Source organism: Peromyscus leucopus, chromosome 14, assembly GCF_004664715.2.
Source record: "Peromyscus leucopus breed LL Stock chromosome 14, UCI_PerLeu_2.1, whole genome shotgun sequence".
In the NCBI taxonomy this organism is placed as follows: Eukaryota; Metazoa; Chordata; class Mammalia; order Rodentia; family Cricetidae; genus Peromyscus; species Peromyscus leucopus.
In genome coordinates, this window is record NC_051075.1 from 68,269,115 (window position 1) to 68,287,766 (window position 18,652).

Consider the following 18,652-nt stretch of genomic DNA (forward strand, 5'->3'; position numbering starts at 1 on the left):
TGGGTGGCAACTGAGGCAGAGTTTGTGGTGAAAGGCTTAAGGAGTTTCTTGTGGGGGAGTCAGAAAGATAATTCATAGCCAAGAACATCATCATGCCTTTGTATTTCCTTTAGTGACTGTTGATAATGTGCATTCCAGTTTCTTGTCCCCATTCTGCAACCTCTTACATATGCACAGTTTTTCTATCTTAATTTGCCTCACGGCCACAGATTATCAAATCCTTGGAATTTTTAAAGTAAATTTGTAACTGAAAGTTTTCCTGTGTCCCACCTGGCCTGCAGCCAGGCCAAATGTCTCTCACTCGCCAGTCCCACAGCCACTCGGACCCAAATAAACACACACAGGCTAATATTATTTTGAAACTATGGCCATGCCAGGCTTCTTGTTATCTAGTTCTTATATCTTAAATTAACCCATTTTTATAAATCTATACTCTGTCATGTGGCTTGTAGCTTGCCAGTAATTTTACATCTTGCTTCTCATGGCAGTGGATGGCAAGGTATCCTCTGCTCTGTCTTTCTCCTTCCTCTCTACCTGTTTGGATTTTCTGCCTGCCTTTAAGCTGCCATGCCATAAGCCAAATGGCTGTATTTATCAACCAATCACAGCAATGTATCATCACAGCATAAAAGAAAGACATTCGCCCATCATAAATTTCTTTCTGTTTAAAATCCTAACTTCAGATATGACCCAATTACTGTTTTCATTTATGTATTTTTATAGGTTGACTATATCAAGGGAAAACTGTGGTATAATGAAAAATGTTTTGCAAACAGAGAAAGTTTTGAAGGTAAATTTTATGTCATGTTAGCAGACTTTTATCACTATAGATTACATAAATGCATTAAATTCAAAATTTAATAAAATGTGATAATGATTATATATGAATTAGTGGCCTTAAAATGATAAAGCCAGGCTTGGTAGTGGTTTATACTTGTTATTCCTTTAACACTCTGGAGGCATAAACAGGACACTGCAGGCTTGAGGCTACCCTGGGCTACAAACTGACAGCTTTTCTAAAAACGAATGGGAGTGACACTCCTGCCTAAATGATCCATTAATAGATGGTGCACTACTGGCATTGGTTTTTTATGGGCAGCTTTACTAACACTAACTCTTCCTAAGGCTGTACGTGTAGCTGTCATTCATAATTTCTTCACCTTTGTACTTACAGTTGATTATGTTACTATCACTTTCGACAGAAACAGGACCCTAAGTGAGGTATGACATAGAACACTTTCAAAGGTAGGACATATTGTTAAGCATAATTTCAAGAATAACAATTCATCTAAACTATGGTACTTAAACACACAGGAAAACTTAACCACCCCCAGTGGTGTCTCCTGGTAGACTTAATAGCAGATACCTACTTCTGTTAAAACCCGGTGAGTCTAGCCAAATGATCCATACCAGAGAAGAAAGTTTCTTTAAAGTGTTTTCTGAAATTGAATCCACCCTGAAGAAAGGAATAGATATTAAAGAATTAAGACTATGATTTGTGAGCCAGGTGTGGTGGCACACAGCTGTAATTCTAGCAATCAGTAGGTGGAGCAGGAGAATCATGAATTCAATATGAACTTGGATTACAGACTAGGCCAGCCTAGGTTCACATAGTAAGAACATGTCTTAAAAAGTCTCTGTATACGTGTGTGTGTGTGTGTGTGTGTGTGCGCGCGCGCGCGCGCGCGCACGCGCACGCACATGTGCATGTGAGAGAGAGAGAGAGAAAGAGAGTGACTGATTTATATGTGGCCTGTCAGAACAACTTAATGATTCATTAGCTTATTTTCTACAATAACTAGTTGTGTTAACAATATTAACTCTTCTTTTCTCTGTTTATAGTCCAGTTCTTGTTTTTATAGTAAAGAACCATTTCTTCACTGGTTGCCTTGCTTACCTTCTACTTCGAAAAGTACAAGATTACTTCCATATGTAATAACATTTCTTATTGACCAAGAAACTAGAACTGGAATTTATTTCTTCCATAATCAGGTAAGTCTTACAGCTCAGAGCTGTTTGCTCTATCACCAAGCACTGCAAATTGTCTTAGCAGACATCATTTCCAATTTGTCATGATCTCAGGAATAGAAACTGAAAAAAATCACTTAAGTTCTATAGAATAGTTTGGCACTGAAGTTTTTTTTTAATTATTTGTCATTCAAGCTGGTGAAAATTAAAGTCATGATGCCAGTTGCTTCCTGATTGTTCTACACTCAATCTCCAGAGGAGTATACAACGAATATTTTCACACAATTCTAAAGTTCCTTGAAAGGGTTAGTTTAGATGAACAACAATAAAAAAAGGGAACCCATGTCACAGATACATATTTTCTGTTGTATAAGTCCTTAAATGTGGCTATTAATGAGAATTATTCTCAGAATCGTTAGAAAATTTAGGGGTTCTTTAAGTGGCTGTTCACTCATTTCTAAGTGTGACATATAGATCACCCCTCAAAAGGCCATGTAACATTAAAATAAGCTGCTTTTTCATCTGCACTGTTTTTAAGGTAGGGTCTCCCTATGCAGCACTGGGTATCCTCAAGCTCACAGTAATAAGCCTGCTCCTGAGTCTGAGTGTTAGGATTAAAGGCATGTGCCACCATGCCTGCCTATGATGAACATGCTTTAGATTAAACTGATGTTTTCCTGGGGAAAAAGTGTTACTTTTATGGTAGAAAGCTTTCAGGAGAACAACAGGAGAGGAGCAGATAGTAGTGTTTGTCCATGTAAGTATCTCTCTCAGAGCCCTAAGACTCCCTGGAAAAAGGATTTAAGATAGATCTTATTTGCTCTTTTTTTTCTGAGAGTAGATCTGCTGTGAAAATGGTTGGAAGTTTCATTTCCAAGAATTTGCTGCTTTTAGTCAAACAAGAAAAGAGCTAAGACAGCTTTCCCCGCTGTGTATCAGTGAAAGATTTCATCTTAACTTTATCTTTACACCAAGATGGCATTTACAGGGTGTCACAGTCTTGTTCCTTCCAAGACTATGACCCAATGGAATTGGGATTTTTGCCAGGTACCCACATGCATCATGCAAGGCATGAGTATGGACACTGGAGTTTATCTGGTTATTTTAGTAATGACTTACAAACCTCTCACTGCCATTTATGATACAACTTTGAACAAATTCCTTAGTTTCCTATACTATATCTCAGCATCTATAAAATGGACAGGTGGGGTTAATGAGTAGAGTTACCAGTCATTGCTAATCTTTCCATTTCTTTGATATGATAGAGGGTATGCCCTGGTCTTAATTTAAACTGAATCATGAGAAAGTCTAGAAGTTATAACATGGACAAAGAATGACAAAATAAGTCTTATGACTTCTTGTGTTTTATCTAGAATTCCAAAAGAATCTCTGTCTCTGTGTCAGTGCTCAAGAATGACATACCAAATTCTCAACCAAAATTTCCAAATTTCCAATTTCCCTCCTCATTCTATCATCCAGTTGGAATGGTGTTCCATCCCCGAAGCCACTTTCTGTATGTTTATGGCAATCAGGTATGCAGCCATAAAATTTATTCTTTTGTAATTAGAGTAAGTAGTCCAGTTTCTTTAGACTGGGTGACTATGTACATAAAGAACAGGAGGACTCTGCTGATATGGAGGGGAGAAGTAGATGGGAATATGTGGTGGTATTGTGTTCCCCAAAATATTGTGTACTCTAATAAATTTATCTGGGGTCAGAGAACAGACAGCCACTAGATACAAAGGCTAGAAAATGGTGGCACTCACACCTTTAATCCTAGCATTCCAGAGATAGAAATCCCTCTGGATCTCTGTGACTTCAAGGCCACATTGGAAACAGCCAAGCATGGTGACACATGCCTTTAATCCCAGAGAGTGGTGGTAGAAAGCAGAAAGATATATAAGGCGTCAGGACAAGAAACTAGAGGCATTTGGCTGGTTAAGCATTTGGCTGGTTAAGCATTTGGCTGGTTAAGCATTTGGCCTGGTTAAGCTTCAGGCTTTTGAGCAGCAGTTCAGCTGAGAGCCATTGGGATGAGGACACAGAAGTTTCCAGTCTGAGGAAACAGGACCAGCTGAGGAATTGGCAAGGTGAGATAGCTGTGGCTTGTTCTGTCTCTCTGACCTTCCAGTATTCACCCCAATAACTGGCCTCAGGTTTGATTTTATTAATAAGAACTTTTAAGATTCCTGCAACAGGAATACAATACATGTTTATCAACTGTTTGTTTGGGTTAAGCTTAGTGGTCTGTAGTCAGTTGTAAACTTTCAATTTGTTCACTGGATAATAAAAATGAGCCATGGTGCACCATGGTTCTGAATATTGTTAGGTGTAATCTCTTTACAACTCTAGGACCTAGATTTTGCCATTAATCCACTGAAAGTATGTTTTATCTGGTATTTCTGGCACTTGACATTGCCTTCTCTCTCTCTGACTTTGCCTATACATTCTCTTCTGACTCTACTGCTATCTGAGCTCTTTCTGGTGATGTTCTCCATTCTTGGGCCTCCAGTCTTGATAGCCTGAAAGCTTTGTAAAGCTTGGCAAAACACCTCTGTCAACAGCCGTGTTCAAAGTCAGGAGCACAAAATATGACACATGAAGAAATTCAGTACCAAGAAAGCACTGTGGTGACTTCCAGTGAATGCACACAGTTCATTTGCACAGTGGGATTTCTCCCCTGGAAATGAAAATTATGATGGCTGCAGTTTAGTCAAGAAAGGGAACAGAGTTTCTCTGTGAGATTGTGAGATCCACATGACAGGTTACAGTTTTACTTGAAGGATACAAGCTCCTCAATCATTAACTTTAAAGTGTGATTTCTATTTTGATAGAAAGTGGCTAAAGACTCCCTAGATTGACAGTCTAATCTAGAATTGCTGTTCACTTGATGGCTATCTCAGGACATCTATTGCTTATGAGTAACTCCCTCTAGGAATCACACATACGGAAAGACAAGCAGTACCAATCTAAACTCACTGAAAACAATCAGAGAAGCAAAACACAGTGCCTCCCACCTGCGATCCCAGCAGACTGGAGGCTGAGGTGGGTGGACTGCTGTCAGTCCAAGGCCAGTTTTGGCTCCAGTATGAGATTCTGTCTCAAAGAAAAACAACTTGGGCAACTGACAAGGCCTACCAAAAGTTGTTCAGGTTGATTTTTAGCACCTTACCTCATTGTTAATTCATTCAGTCTCTGTCACCTTGACATAACACATACTTGATTTCTACTGGATCTGTGTCTCCCAACTTACAAGTCTAGTGTATATGTGCATAGAAACCATTTTTATTTTAACAATGCTTATGATTTCTTGGCTTACAGTCTCTACTGTATACAAAATTGCAGATGTATAAGGTGACATCCTGGCATTAGGGCTTCTTGAAACTCCCTTATTTTAGTTCCTATACTAACAGTTCAGAACCTCTAATTTCTCCACTGGCCATTTTCATTTTACCCATACATCCTACTGTGTCTAGATTGCTTCACACATCCTTTAAGCAAATGTCTAACACCCCTGAGCTTGCTTTATCTCAATCTCTGTCCATTTTTATTTCTCTGTATTACCCTGACTGAGGTAGAATTCCAACTTTAGCTAATTTTGCTCTCATTTTTTTCCTTGTGACTGCTTCATTGTATTTTGTTCTAGAATTCTTAGGCTGTGTGTATAAAACTGATTTTTGGAAGAGTTTACTGTACCTGTCAGATTTCATGGCTAGAATGTATGTAAATCAGGGATATTGCCAATAGACTCTATGATTCAAATTTTTCATATATATATTTTGACTATGGGCAATAAATAGCTGGAAGTGAATTGAAAAGGCTTTAGATGCTGTTCAACAAAACTAGTCTAAGAGATGAGACAGAGTCCCAACCCTCATAATGGACTGAGGAATTAAGAGTCCAAATAATCAGAACAACTTTTGTGGAAACAAATATGTAATGGCTAATATTGATGTGATTTTAAGAATGCTGACAAAAAAAGCCCTGTTAACATAAGCTATACTGTGAATGACACTTATATTGGGAATAAAAGATCTGGTGTATTACTAGTCACTTGGGCTTGTGTTCCTATATTTTGTTTTTCTTTGAGACAGAGTATTACACTCTAGTAGAGGCTAGCCTGGACAGCAATATACAGATAAAGCTAGTCTTGAACTTGCCTGCCTCAGCCTCCCAAATTCTAGGATTATAGAATTGTACCTCTATCGCCAGCTTGGAGAGATGAAAAACCACAATATAGATGCCACAATATTTAAGGAATTCAAGGATATAGGCTTGACAATGGAGGGAGAATTAAAAAATAACAATAATGAAAGAATTCATGCAAAATATTTTTAACAGGAAAACTTAATAGCTAAAAAGAGAAATGACATGAAGAGGCATTTCAGTGAAATGAAAATATTAATAAACATGTGCAGAGGTAGTACAGTTCCTAAGTATCATAAAAATACAAATCGAAAATGCAGTATGTGGGGCTGGGAAGTTGGCTCAGCTGGTTTCACTTGCTCTGAAAGCATGAGGACCTGAGTTCAGATCCCCAACACCCATGTAAAAGGCATGTAAAAAGCATGACTGTGCCTATATATATATATATAAACAACTGCACTAGGGAGCAGAGACAGACAGATCCAGAGAGGTCACTGTCCAGCCAATGCGTCCAAAGCAATAAACTTTCTGTTCAGTAAAAGACTTTGCCTCAGTAAGGTAAAGAACACAATAGAGGTATCCATTCAACGTCATCCTGTAGTTTTCCCATGCATGTAACACACACACACACACACACACACACACACACACACACACACACACACGCCCGTCTGTATATGTGTGACTGAGTTTGTGATGGATATAGAGATATGAAGAAAATAGTACTGCATGCTTTTTCTTTTGTAGGAAAATTAGGCTAATAGCTAAATTTGAAAATTAGAGGCAGTTGTTAGCAAGGTATTATCTCTTTATTCCTTTAGGTATGGCTTTCAATGGATGGTGGCAATACTTTTGAATTAGTGTGTGACTTTCTAAGTAACTATGTAAGGAAGACTGCTCATAGTTTTTATACTTCAGAAATATCTTTGATTACAAAAAATGGAAGGATTTACATGACAAAGGCAGGTAAGGAATTTTCAATTTAGGGTTCTAAATTCACTCAACATGTGGGTCACAAATGTTTAAAAAAATATTGTATTAACCAAATAATAATAAGGCCACAAATATAGTGGGTAATGGATTTGTTGTATCTACAGAGACAAATCATATAAATAGCCATAAAAAAGAACAACCCTGGGTTAGCATGCTGTATTCTCAGTGCTGTGTACTTTTCCCAAACCAAATAATTGTACATGCCATAATGGAGATAGATATTTGCTCCACATGTTATAGGCAACATATCATTTAATACTCACAACCACAGTGTAAAAGAAGGTGGTGTTTGCTTTGATCTTGCTGATAAAGTAGATCATCTTAGGTCACAGAAACTTAAGAGGTGGCACTATACGAATGATTATTTGCCTCCATCTTCTCACAGACCTTCATCAAGCAACAAGGCTGTCAGCTAATTGCACAGTGAAAAAACAGCTAGTCTAGTAGTGACTGAACTAACCTACTGTTGCCTGTTCCCTTCCAATACAGTTGAATGCTGCCAACCAGACTCAGGACCTGAATCATGAAGGGAATGGTCCTCATATCTCTGTATCCGTCTGATCTGCATTTTCATTTTCTCATTCTCTCATTGAGTTTTTGAAATCTTCTTGTAGTGAATTATTTTTCTATTTTGTTAATGATTTTTATTAAAATATGATTACATGATTTTCCCTTCCCTTTCTTCCCTCTAATCCCTATCATGTATGTTGCCCCTCTTTCTCTCAAATTCTATCATTCATTAAGTGTTGTGAAATGTATACCCACAGGCACACAATCTGTTCAGTCCATATACTGTATATAATAATATATAATGTGATACTACATATATACATATACATATATACATATAAATTTACCACTGACCACTTGATATGGACAAATGTATCAGGATACTCTTTCTTGGGGAAGGCTATTTCTCCTTCTCTCAGTATTCCTTACTTGCCTGTAGTTCTTCCTCTGTTGGTAATTTGTTCGAGTTTTGTTTGGGAGTCATATTGTTGGGACTTCATAGGTGTATCTCACCTGATATTTCTAGTGGGTAGAAATAACACACAGAAGATACCCTCACTCCCTTTTCTGGCTCTTCCAGTCTTTCTTCCACAATACTACCTGAGCATATGGTGCAAGAGTTGTATTGTCAGTATATCAGTTGTAGCTGAGAACCACATGGCCATTGTTCTCTGCCTTTTGATTAGTTTGCTTCCCTGTAATGGCTGTCCATTGAAAATAGAAATTTCTTTGACAAGGGGTGAAAGCTACATTTAGCTATGGATTTAATGATAAATATTTAGAATACAATTAGGAATTATGCTGGTTTAGTAAAGTGGTGGTTATAAATTCCCATCCAAGATCCATGATCTCAGAAACCCAGAGTAGTTACTTAGATTTCTACCAGTCGTGTCTTCCCTCTTATTGATAAGAATAGTAAAAGAGCTGTTGATTACCACCAAGATATGTGTCTTAGGGTTCTATTGCTGTGAAGTGACACCATGACCAAGGCAACTCTTATAAAGGAATACATTTAATTGTAGCAGTTCACAGATGAGAGAGAGGTTCAGTCCATTATCGTTATGGTGGGATATGGTGGCATGCAGGCAGACATGGTGCTAGAGAGGTAGCTGAGAGTCCTCCATCTTGCAGACAACAGGAAATGGTCTGATTCACTGGGAGTAGCTTGAGCATAGGTATAGACGAATTTCTAAGTGGTCTTATTAAATAAAAAAAAAAAACATTGAGCCAAATATAGGGGTGAAAGCCTTAGAGATTAGGGAAATAGGAATAGCCACCAGCTAAACTTACCTCACCACTCCACAGCTTCCAAAGTGAGTTACTTCCTATCTACCTGTGCCTTTATTGCTTTGCTGTTCTGCCCTCTCATTGGCTCTTAGCCCAGCTACCTTACTTCCTTGTCACTGCCTGTCTGTACAGACCTCCAGGTCTCTATGGTTGATACTGTGATTAAAGGCGTGTGTCACCACGCTTGGCTCTGTTCTCTAGTATGGCCTTGAATACACAGAGACCCTGCCTGATAAGTGATCAGATTAAGGGCATGTGCTACCACTGCCTGACTTCTATGTTTACATAAAATGGCTTGCTATTTCCTCTGATCTCCAGGCAAACTTTATTTATTATCATACAAATAAAATATCACCACACATAGGAGACCTAAAGCTCACCCCCACAGGGACACACTTCCTCCAACAAAGTCACACCTCCTAATAATGCCACTCCCTTTGGAGGCCATTTTCCTTCAAACCACATGCCACTATTGTACCCTTAGGGTTATCATGTCATGCTGGTAATTGTTGCAATTGCTATAAAGGTTTGATAGCTATGTGGAACTAATGGCTGCTTCCCTCCCTTGGAAGCTTGCATGATACCTTCTAAATGCTTTCAAGTCAGATCCAGCATGGATCCTCTGTTCAAACTGCAAGGTGGCTTCAGCAATAGGACTTACCATCAACATCTGGGAAGCAACCAAGGGCAACAGCAATGGCCTATAATGTTTGGGAGATTTTGGGGCTTCCCAGACCAACAAATTGAGAGTTTCTCATGCCTAGTATTGGGTTTTTGTTAGATAGTCTGTGGCTCTTGGAGCATTATCAGCCCAGGTGAGAAATTTCATTTCAAAAATTATATGTATGTACAGACATACGCATACACACACACACACACACACACACACACACACACACACACAATTTTTGTAAATAGATAATAATATGATTTTTTTATGATGTGGTCATTTTAGAAAAGCTTTCACAATACTGCTGAGTAGAAAGTGTATTCCTCAGTGTTTAGGCAGAATGTGATGTAGATATCTGTTAAGTCCATTTGATGTATGATGCCATTTAATTCTGATGTTTCTGCATTTATTTTACATCCAAATGACCTGTCTGTTGGACAAATGGGTTTTGAAATCACCTACTATGGATGGATTGATGTTAATCTGTATCTTTAATTCCAATAGTATACATTTTATGAAAGTGTATGCATTTGGGTTTGGTATGCCTATGCTTAGGAGGGTAGTATCTTCTCAGTTAATTGTGCCCTTGATTAGAATGAAGTTTCTCTCTTTATCTCTTCTGGTTAGTTTTAGTTTCAAGTCTATTTTGTCAAATATTAGTATGGCTCCACTTATTTGATTCCTGGTCTTATTTGACTTTCTATCACCATTTCACTTTATGGTGGTACCTATCTTTAATTCTAAAGTGAGTTTCTTGTAGACAACAAATAGGTGCATTTTGTTTCTTGATCCATTCCACCAGCCTCTATCTTTCGATTGAAGAATTTAAGCCGTTAATATTTGAAATTATTCTTGAAAAAAATCTATGTGTTGTTTGCAGTGATACTGTTTGTGTTTTGTGTTTCAGTAGTTATAGCTTCTTTTGTTTTCTTTGTAAAGTCTCCTGGCTGTGCTTATTCCTCTCTTCAGCTGAAAGTACTGCTTCCTGTATTTTGTTTAGGATTGGTCCACTGGGTATAAGTTCTTTAAGGCTGTTTGGATTACGGAAAGATTTTCTTTCTCCTTCAACTATGGCAGCTAGTTTTACTGGGTACAGTTATCTAGGCTGGCAGTTGTGGTCTTTTCGAACTTGGAATACATTGTTCCAGGCTATTCTGGATTTTTAAGTTACAACTGAAATTAGCTATTATCCTAGTAAGTTTTCTTTTATATATGACTTCTTTTTTCTCTCTCTCTTGTAGGTTTCAATAGACTACCTTTATTATGTATACTTAGTGTTTTAACTATAATATGCTGTGTGGATTTTCTTTTCTGGTCTCTTTTGTTGATTTGGTGTTCTGTGTGCTCCTTGTATTTGTATGTGTGTGTCTTTTCTTAGTTTGAGGAAGTTTTTTCTATGATCTTATAGACAATTTGGTCTGTACCATTGCTGGGATTCTTCTCCCTTATCTGTTCTTACAATTCTAAGATTTGGTCTTTTCATAGTGTTCCACACTTCCTCTACATTATTTTCCTGTGTTTTAAAAATGTCTTCCTATTTTTTCTTATTTGGTCTAGATCCTCTATTTTATCTTCAAATCCTGATAGTCTGTCTTCTGCTTGATTCATTTTACTTGCAAGGCTTTACAATGTTCTAGTTGTGTTATTGGGTTTTTCAATTCCATAATCATTTTAGCTTGACTCCTCTTCACCGATTCTCTTTATTGAATTATGTTCTCAAGTTCTGGGTTTCCTCACCATTTCCACAATCCTTAATGTTTGTGTTTTCTTGGCATCACTCTGGCACTTACTCTCTTACAGTTTCTCTATGAGTTTACCAAGTAGGTTGTGTGCCTTCTTTAAACTCCTTGAACTCTTGGTGACGTTTATGATTGTCCTTTTAAATTCTGTGTCCTGGGGTATGGCTAGGTATTTTTTGTTGGATAACATTTGTATGGAACTGGTGGATTTGGGAGAAGGAAATACTGCCCAGATCTTTCATAGTATGTATTTTTGCAATAAGATCTAGGCATATGGACTTCTTTTGTTAGTTCTGTGTCTATATTAGATGTCAAAGACTGTTACAGAATACAGAATATGTGGGTCAGGTTTAGGCTGCAGATTGGATATGGCTTAGATGGAATGAATTCAGACTCAGGGGCAAGGCTGCTCTGCAGGATGTACATCCTAGTTCAAGCCTAGAGTTTGGGGGTAGATCTGGGGGCTGGGGAGGGTGAATGGAAGGAAAGATCAGGTGTACTCACCCAGTTAGTGCCTGCCATAAGATGTGAAGAGGTTGGTTGTGGCATAAGAGGTGTCAAGGTCCTCTGTAATGAATTCATTAATGAAGGTCCTTTAATGCAAAATATTGAGGAAAGATTACCTTTTATTGTTGGATATGCTTGGTCTCAAATGGACATTTTTTTATTAATTAATTTTTATTAAAAATGCTAACATACAAGATGTGGTACATATACAAAATGGAGTACTACTCAGCACCAAAAAACAATGACATCATGAGGTTTGCAGGCAAATGGATGGGGCTAGAAAAAATCATCCTGAGTGAGGTAACCCAGACTCAGAAAAACAAACATGGTATGTACTCACTCATAAGTGGATTCTAGATGTAAATCAAAGGATAACCAGACTGCAACTCACAACTCCAGGGAGGCTACCTAGTAAAGAGGACCCTAAGAAAGACACACGGATCACCCAACAACAGAGAAATACATGAGATCTACATGAGCAAACTGGGGGTGGGGGTGAGGTAATGGAGGGCAATGGTTGTGGGTAAGAGAGCTTAAGGGAGCGGGAGGTCCCAGCTGGATCAGGAACAGAGTAGGAGAACAAGGAAAGAGAATCCATGATAAATGAAGACCACATGGGAATAGGAAGAAGCAGAGTGCTAGAGAGGTCCCCAAAAATCCACAATGATACTTCCACTGTAGACTACTGGCAATGGTCAAGAGAGTGCCTGAGCTGACCTGCTCTGGTGATCCGATGGCCGAACACCCTGGCTGTCATGATAGAATTCTCATCCAGTGTCTGATGGAAGCTGATGCAGAGATCAGTGGCCGAGCCCTAGGTGGAGCTATAGGTGTCCATACAGCAAGAGAGAGGAGGGATTGCATGAGCAAGAGATATTGAGACCATGATTGGAAAAAGCATAGGGAAAAAAGCCAAACTAGTGGAAACCCATGAACTGTGAACCAATGGCAGAGGAACCCCCATGAAACTGGACCAGGCCCTCTGGAACAGTGAGACAGTTGATTACCTTGAACTGTTTCGGTGGCCCTAGGTAGTGGAGCGAGGACCTGTCCTTGGTGCAGGGGCTGGCTTTTTGGAACCTGGAGCCCATGCTGGGACACTTTACTCAGCCTTAGTGTAGGGAGGAGGGGACTGGACCTGCCTTGACTGAGTCTACCAGGCTGGGCTGACTCCCCAGGGGAGACCTTGCCTTGGAGGAGGTAGAAATGGGTGGGTGGGTGGATGGGGGGGCAGGGAGGCTGGGGTTGGGAGGAGGGAGAACGGGGGAATCCGTGGCTGATATATGAAATTAAGTTAATTATAAATAATAATACTATAAAAAAGAAAAAATGTTAACATACAAAATATCTTATTATATTCTTTACCTTTCCCAACTCCTCCCAGATTCTATCCACCTCCCTACCCATCCAACTTCATGTTCCTTCTGTCTCTCTCTTTCTCTCTCCCTCTCTTAAAAAAACCCAAAAATTAAAATAAAAATTAAGACAAAATGCCAAAATGAAACAATAAACACACACACACACACACACACACACACACACACACACACACACACACACACACAAATGGAGTCTGTTTTATGTTGACCAACTACTCCTAGGCAAGGCACCTGCCAGAAATTGGATAGAATCTAGATGTCCATCAACTGATGAATGAATATTGAAAACATGCAACATTTGCACAATAAAAAAATATTATTGAGCTGTTAAGAACAATTAAATTTTTAGAAAACCAGATGGAGCTAAAAGAATCATTCTGAGTGAGTTAACCCAGAACAAAAAGACAAATATAGCATATTCTCCTTTATATGTGGAGGTTAGCTTTTAAGCTTTGGACATGTGTGTTTCAACTTGAATAACCACAGAGGTTAGGTAGCCTTTAAGGGAACTGGTGGGAAAGGAGGTCCAATTTCTGGCTATTATAAATAGAGCAGCAATGAACATGGATGAGCAAATATTTCTGGAGTAAGATGTAGAGTCCTTTGGATATATGCCCAAAAGTGGTATAGCTGGATCTTCCTGTAGATCTATTCCCAGCTTTCTGAAGAACTGCAACATTGATTTCCATAGTGACTATACATGTTTGCACTCCCATCAGTAATGATTAAGTGTTCCTCTTTCCCCACATCCTCGCCAGTACAAGCTGTGTAAGAGGAAATATCAAAGTAGTTTTAATTTGTATTTCTTTCATGACTGAAGATGCTGAACATTTTTAAAAGGTGTTCTCAGCCATTTGTGTTTCATCTTTTAGAATCTCAAAGTAGTTTTGATTTGCATTTCCCTGATGTCTAAGGATGATGAACATTCCTTTATGTGTTTCTCAGACATTTCTGTTTCATCTTTTGAGAGAACTGTTTAGTTTTAATACCCCTTTTTTAAATTTTTTTCTTGTTGAAGTTTTTTTTAGTTCTTTATATATTCTAGATACTTACCCTCTATCAGATGTATAATTGGTTAAGATCTTTTCCCATTCTGTAGACGCTGGTTTTTTTCTGAATGATAGTGTCCTTTGTGATACAAAAGGCTTCCAGCTTCACAAGGTCCCATTTATTAATTGTTGGCCCTAGTACCTATTAGTGTTCTGTTCAGAAACACTTTTCCTTTGCCAATGAGTTAAAGCATCTACCAAAATTTATCTTCTTTGAGGTCCTTGATCAATTCGGAGTTGAGTTTTGTACAGAGTAATAAATATGGATCTATTTTCATTCTTCTACATGGACCTATCCAGGTTGACCAGCACCATTTATTGAAGATGCTGTCTTTTCTCCACTGTGTATTTTTGGCTTCCAATTTTGTAAACAAAAAAAAGGTGTTCATAAGGTGTTCATAAGTTGTAGAATTATGTCTTGGTCTTCAACTTGATTCCATTGATCAATGTGTCTGTTTTTATTCCAATACTATGCTATAGTTCTGTAGTCCATCGTGAAGTCTGGGGTGCTTATACCTTTAGCAGTTCTTATATTATTTAGGATTGTTTTATCCATCCTGGTTTGTGTGTATGTGTGTATGTGTTTCTATATGAAGTTGAAGATTTTTCTTTCAATTTCTGTGAAGAATTGTGTTGGAATTTTGATGGGGATTGCATTGAATCTGTAGATTGCTTTTGATAGGATAGCAATTTTCACAGAATTAATCTTACCAATCATGAGCATGAGAGATCTTTCCATATGCTTTTATCTTCTTCAGTTCCTTTCTTCAATGTCTTAAATTTTTTATTACATGGGTTTTTCACTTGTTTGGATACAGTTATCCCATGATATTTTTTCAGACACTTATGAAAGGTACTGTTTCTCTGATTCCTTTCTCAGTGTGTTTGTCATTGCATATAGGAAGGATACTGATTTGATGTGTTAATTTTATATCCTAATTTTTCTAAAAGTGTTTACCAGCTGTAGAAATTTCCTATTGGAATATTTAGGTTATATATATATATATATATATATATATATATATATATGTATATAATTTCAAATTATGATACCTGGACTTCTTCCCTTCCTGCTTTTATACTATTTGCTCTCTTTCACTTCTCTTATTGCTGTAGCTTTGACTTTAAGTACTTTCAATTACTACATTGGTTAGGTATGGAGATGAATGGACATCCTTGTCTCATAGGACTGAGATTTTAATGGAAATGCTTTGACTTTCTCTTCATTTAGATTTATGTTGGCTGTGGGCTTGCTATAAATTGCCTTTCTTATGTTGAGATATGTCCCTTGTATATTTGGTCTCTCCAGGATTTTTATCATGAAGGTATGTTGGATTTTGTCAAAGCCCATTTCTGTATCTAATGATATGATTGTGTAATTTTTGTCTTATTGTTTATTTGTGTGGTAGATTTTGTTTACTGATTTACATATGTTGAATGGTCTCTGCATCTCTGAGATGAGCCTACAGAAGCATCCCCTTCACGTGCTTCAGCAGATGGGGTGGATATTGGGGTAGGCCACCTCATATCCCTAGTTCTTTCTGGGCCTGCATAGTTGCAGGGTCTGCCAGCTCTCCCCTGCTTCACTACTAGGATGAGCTCTCCAGAATTCCCCTTGCTAGTTCATGCCTTGCAGCAATGAGCAAGGGGCAGGGCCAGTTCTTCTGTTTTTAGATCCTCAGAGTCAATTCTCCCACACCTGTACCTTCAGGGCTAGCTCTATTGTGTTGCCCAAGTGAGGTATAGGGGCCACTCTCCCAAGTGCTGCAGCTGTTGAGGGGCAGGGACAGCTTTCCTGCTCTCATGACCTCAGACCCAGCACTTCCACCTGCCTCAGGCAGCCAGGGGCTGAGGGGAGACAATCACACCACCATATGATAGATGAGGGGCGGAGCCAGATCTCCTATGCTCACATTCTCAGGCACTTCATCTGCACCCCCATCAATAAAGTCAGTTCTACTTTGCTGCCCAGGCAAGGTACAGGGTCCACATTCCCTAGTGCTGTAGCTGGTATGGGGGAGGGTCAGCTCCTTCACTCACCACAGCTGGCAGGGACAAGGCGGGGGTGGGGGGAGGGAGACTGATATATTGTGTACCCCAATAAAATTATTTAGGGGACAGAGGACAGAACAGCCACTAGATAGACACACACCTGTAATCCTAGCATTTCGAAGGCAGAGATCCATCTGGATCTCTGTGAGTTCAAAGCCACACTGGAAACGGCCAGGCAAGGTGACACACACCTTTAATCCCAGCATTTGAGATCTCATTTCTTGCCTGGGAAAGACACATGCCTTTAATCCCAGGAAGTGATGGCAGGAAACAGAAAGTTATATAAGGCATGAGGACCAGGAACTAGGGCTCTTTTAAGCTTTTAGGCTTTTAGCAGCAGTTTAGCTGAGATCTATTCAGGTGAGGACTCAGAGGCTTCCAGTTTGAGGAAACAAGATCAGCTGAGAGGTTGGCAAGGTGAGGTTGAATGTGACTTGTTCTGTTTCTGTGATCTTTCATCATTCACTCCAATACCTGGCTCCGGGTTTGTTTTTATTAATAAGACCTTTTAAGATTTGTGGTACACGAGGGCATCTTTCCTTGCCCTCACCACCACATGGCAGACAAGGGGGTGTGGCCAGCTATGAGTAGGGTCAAGAGACCCTCACTCAGGCCGGGAGTGGACCACCCTGGGCTCCGAAGAGAAAGCATGTTCCCACCCAGTGCCATGACAGACTGAGAATTTTTACATATATGTTCATAAGGAATATTGGTCTTATAATTTTCTTTTAGTTGTTGGATATTTACATGGCTTTGATATCAGGGTAATAGTGGCTTCATAAAATTAATTGGGGAATGTTTATTCAGTTTCTATTTTCAGAATAATTTAAGGACTCTTTGGCATTAGTTCTTCTTTGAAGATCTGGTAGAATTCTGCACTCAATCCATCCTGGCCTTTTTTTGGCTTATTTTTAATTATTGCTTCTATATCACTAGGTGATATAAGCTTGTTTAAATTATTTATTTAATCTTGATTTTATATATATCAGACATTCATCCATTTATCTTAGGTTTTTCAGTTTAGTGGATGCAGATTTATATGTCATAATTCTCTGAATTTCCTTAGCATCTATTGTAATGTCTCACTTTTCATCTTTAATTTTATTATTTTGTATCTTTTCCATATTTTGACTAATTTAGCTATTGGTTTGTCATTCTTTTTTATTTTTTTCAAAGAACCAACTCTTCATTTCTTTGATTCCTTGTGTTGTTTTTGTTTGTTTAAATTTCAGTGATTTCAGCCCTGAGTTTATTTCTTCCCATCTACTTTTTAAAAAAAGTATATCTTCTTGTTTTTCTAGAGCTTTCAAGTGTATCTAAGTTATTGATATTAGAATTCTATAGTATTTTATGTAGTCTCTTAGGATTATGAATTTGCCTCTTAGAACTGCCTTCAGTGTGCCCCATAGTTTTGAGTTTGCCTGTGTTTTTATTTTCTTCAATTTTAAAAAGTTTTACATTTTTTTACTCATCTCTGTAATGAACTGTTTTTTTCATTAGTGAATTGTTCAGCTTCTATGAGTTTTATGCTTTCTGCCATTTCTTTTGACAGCTTTAATCCATGGTGGTCAAATAGGATGCATGGTACTATTTTGTTGTTTTTTTATATATCTGTTTAGACTTGCTTTGTGTCCTGATATGTGTCAGCTTTGTAGACAGTTGGCCTGCTGTAAATTGCCTTTATTATGTTTAGGTATGTACCTTGTATTCCTGATCTCTCCAAGACTTTTATCATGAAGGGGTGTTGATTTTGTCAAAGGCTTTTTCAATATCTCATGAAATGATTATGCGGTTTTTTTCTTTTAGTTTGTTTATATGGTGGATTACATTGACAGATTTTCAAATGTTGAACCAACCCTGCATCTCTGAGATGAAGTGTACTTGATCATAGAGGTTGATTTTTTTTTTTTCTGACATGTTCTTTGATTCGGTTTGCCAGTTTCTATTGAGTATTTTTGTATCAATGTTCATGAAGGAGATTGGTCTGTAATTCTCTTTCTTTATCGGGTCTTTGTGTGGTTTGGGTATCATGGTAACTGTAGCCTAATAAAAAGAGTTTGGCAATATTTCTTGTTTCTATTGTGTGGAACAATTTGAGGAGTATCGGTCTAGTTCTTCTTTGAAATTATGGTAGAATTCTGCACTGAAACCATCTGGCCCTGTGCCTTTTTTTTTCTTTTTTGGTTTGGGAGACATTTACTAGCTGCTTCTATTTCCTTAGGGGTTATAGGTCTATTTAAATTGTTTGTCTGGTCTTGATTTTTACTTAGGTATGTGATACCAATCAAGAAAATTGTCCATTTCTTTTAGATTTTCCTACATTATGGAGTACAGGTTTTTGAAGTATGACCT

General features: G+C 38.2%; 1 protein-coding gene across 1 annotated transcript in view; it reads left to right on the forward strand.

Moving 5' to 3' along the window:
- The window catches only part of LOC114688245 (cation channel sperm-associated protein subunit beta-like), a 72,031-nt gene extending 64,508 nt beyond the window's left edge, over nucleotides 1–7,523 (forward strand). The window contains exons 11-16 of the mRNA XM_037211000.1: nucleotides 724–790; nucleotides 1,175–1,221; nucleotides 1,843–1,992; nucleotides 3,342–3,500; nucleotides 6,936–7,080; nucleotides 7,348–7,523. Of these exons, the coding sequence (XP_037066895.1) occupies nucleotides 724–790; nucleotides 1,175–1,221; nucleotides 1,843–1,992; nucleotides 3,342–3,500; nucleotides 6,936–7,080; nucleotides 7,348–7,523 (744 nt within the window). The remainder of the gene's footprint in view (nucleotides 1–723; nucleotides 791–1,174; nucleotides 1,222–1,842; nucleotides 1,993–3,341; nucleotides 3,501–6,935; nucleotides 7,081–7,347) is intronic.
- The last annotated feature ends 11,129 nt before the right edge of the window (nucleotides 7,524–18,652 follow it).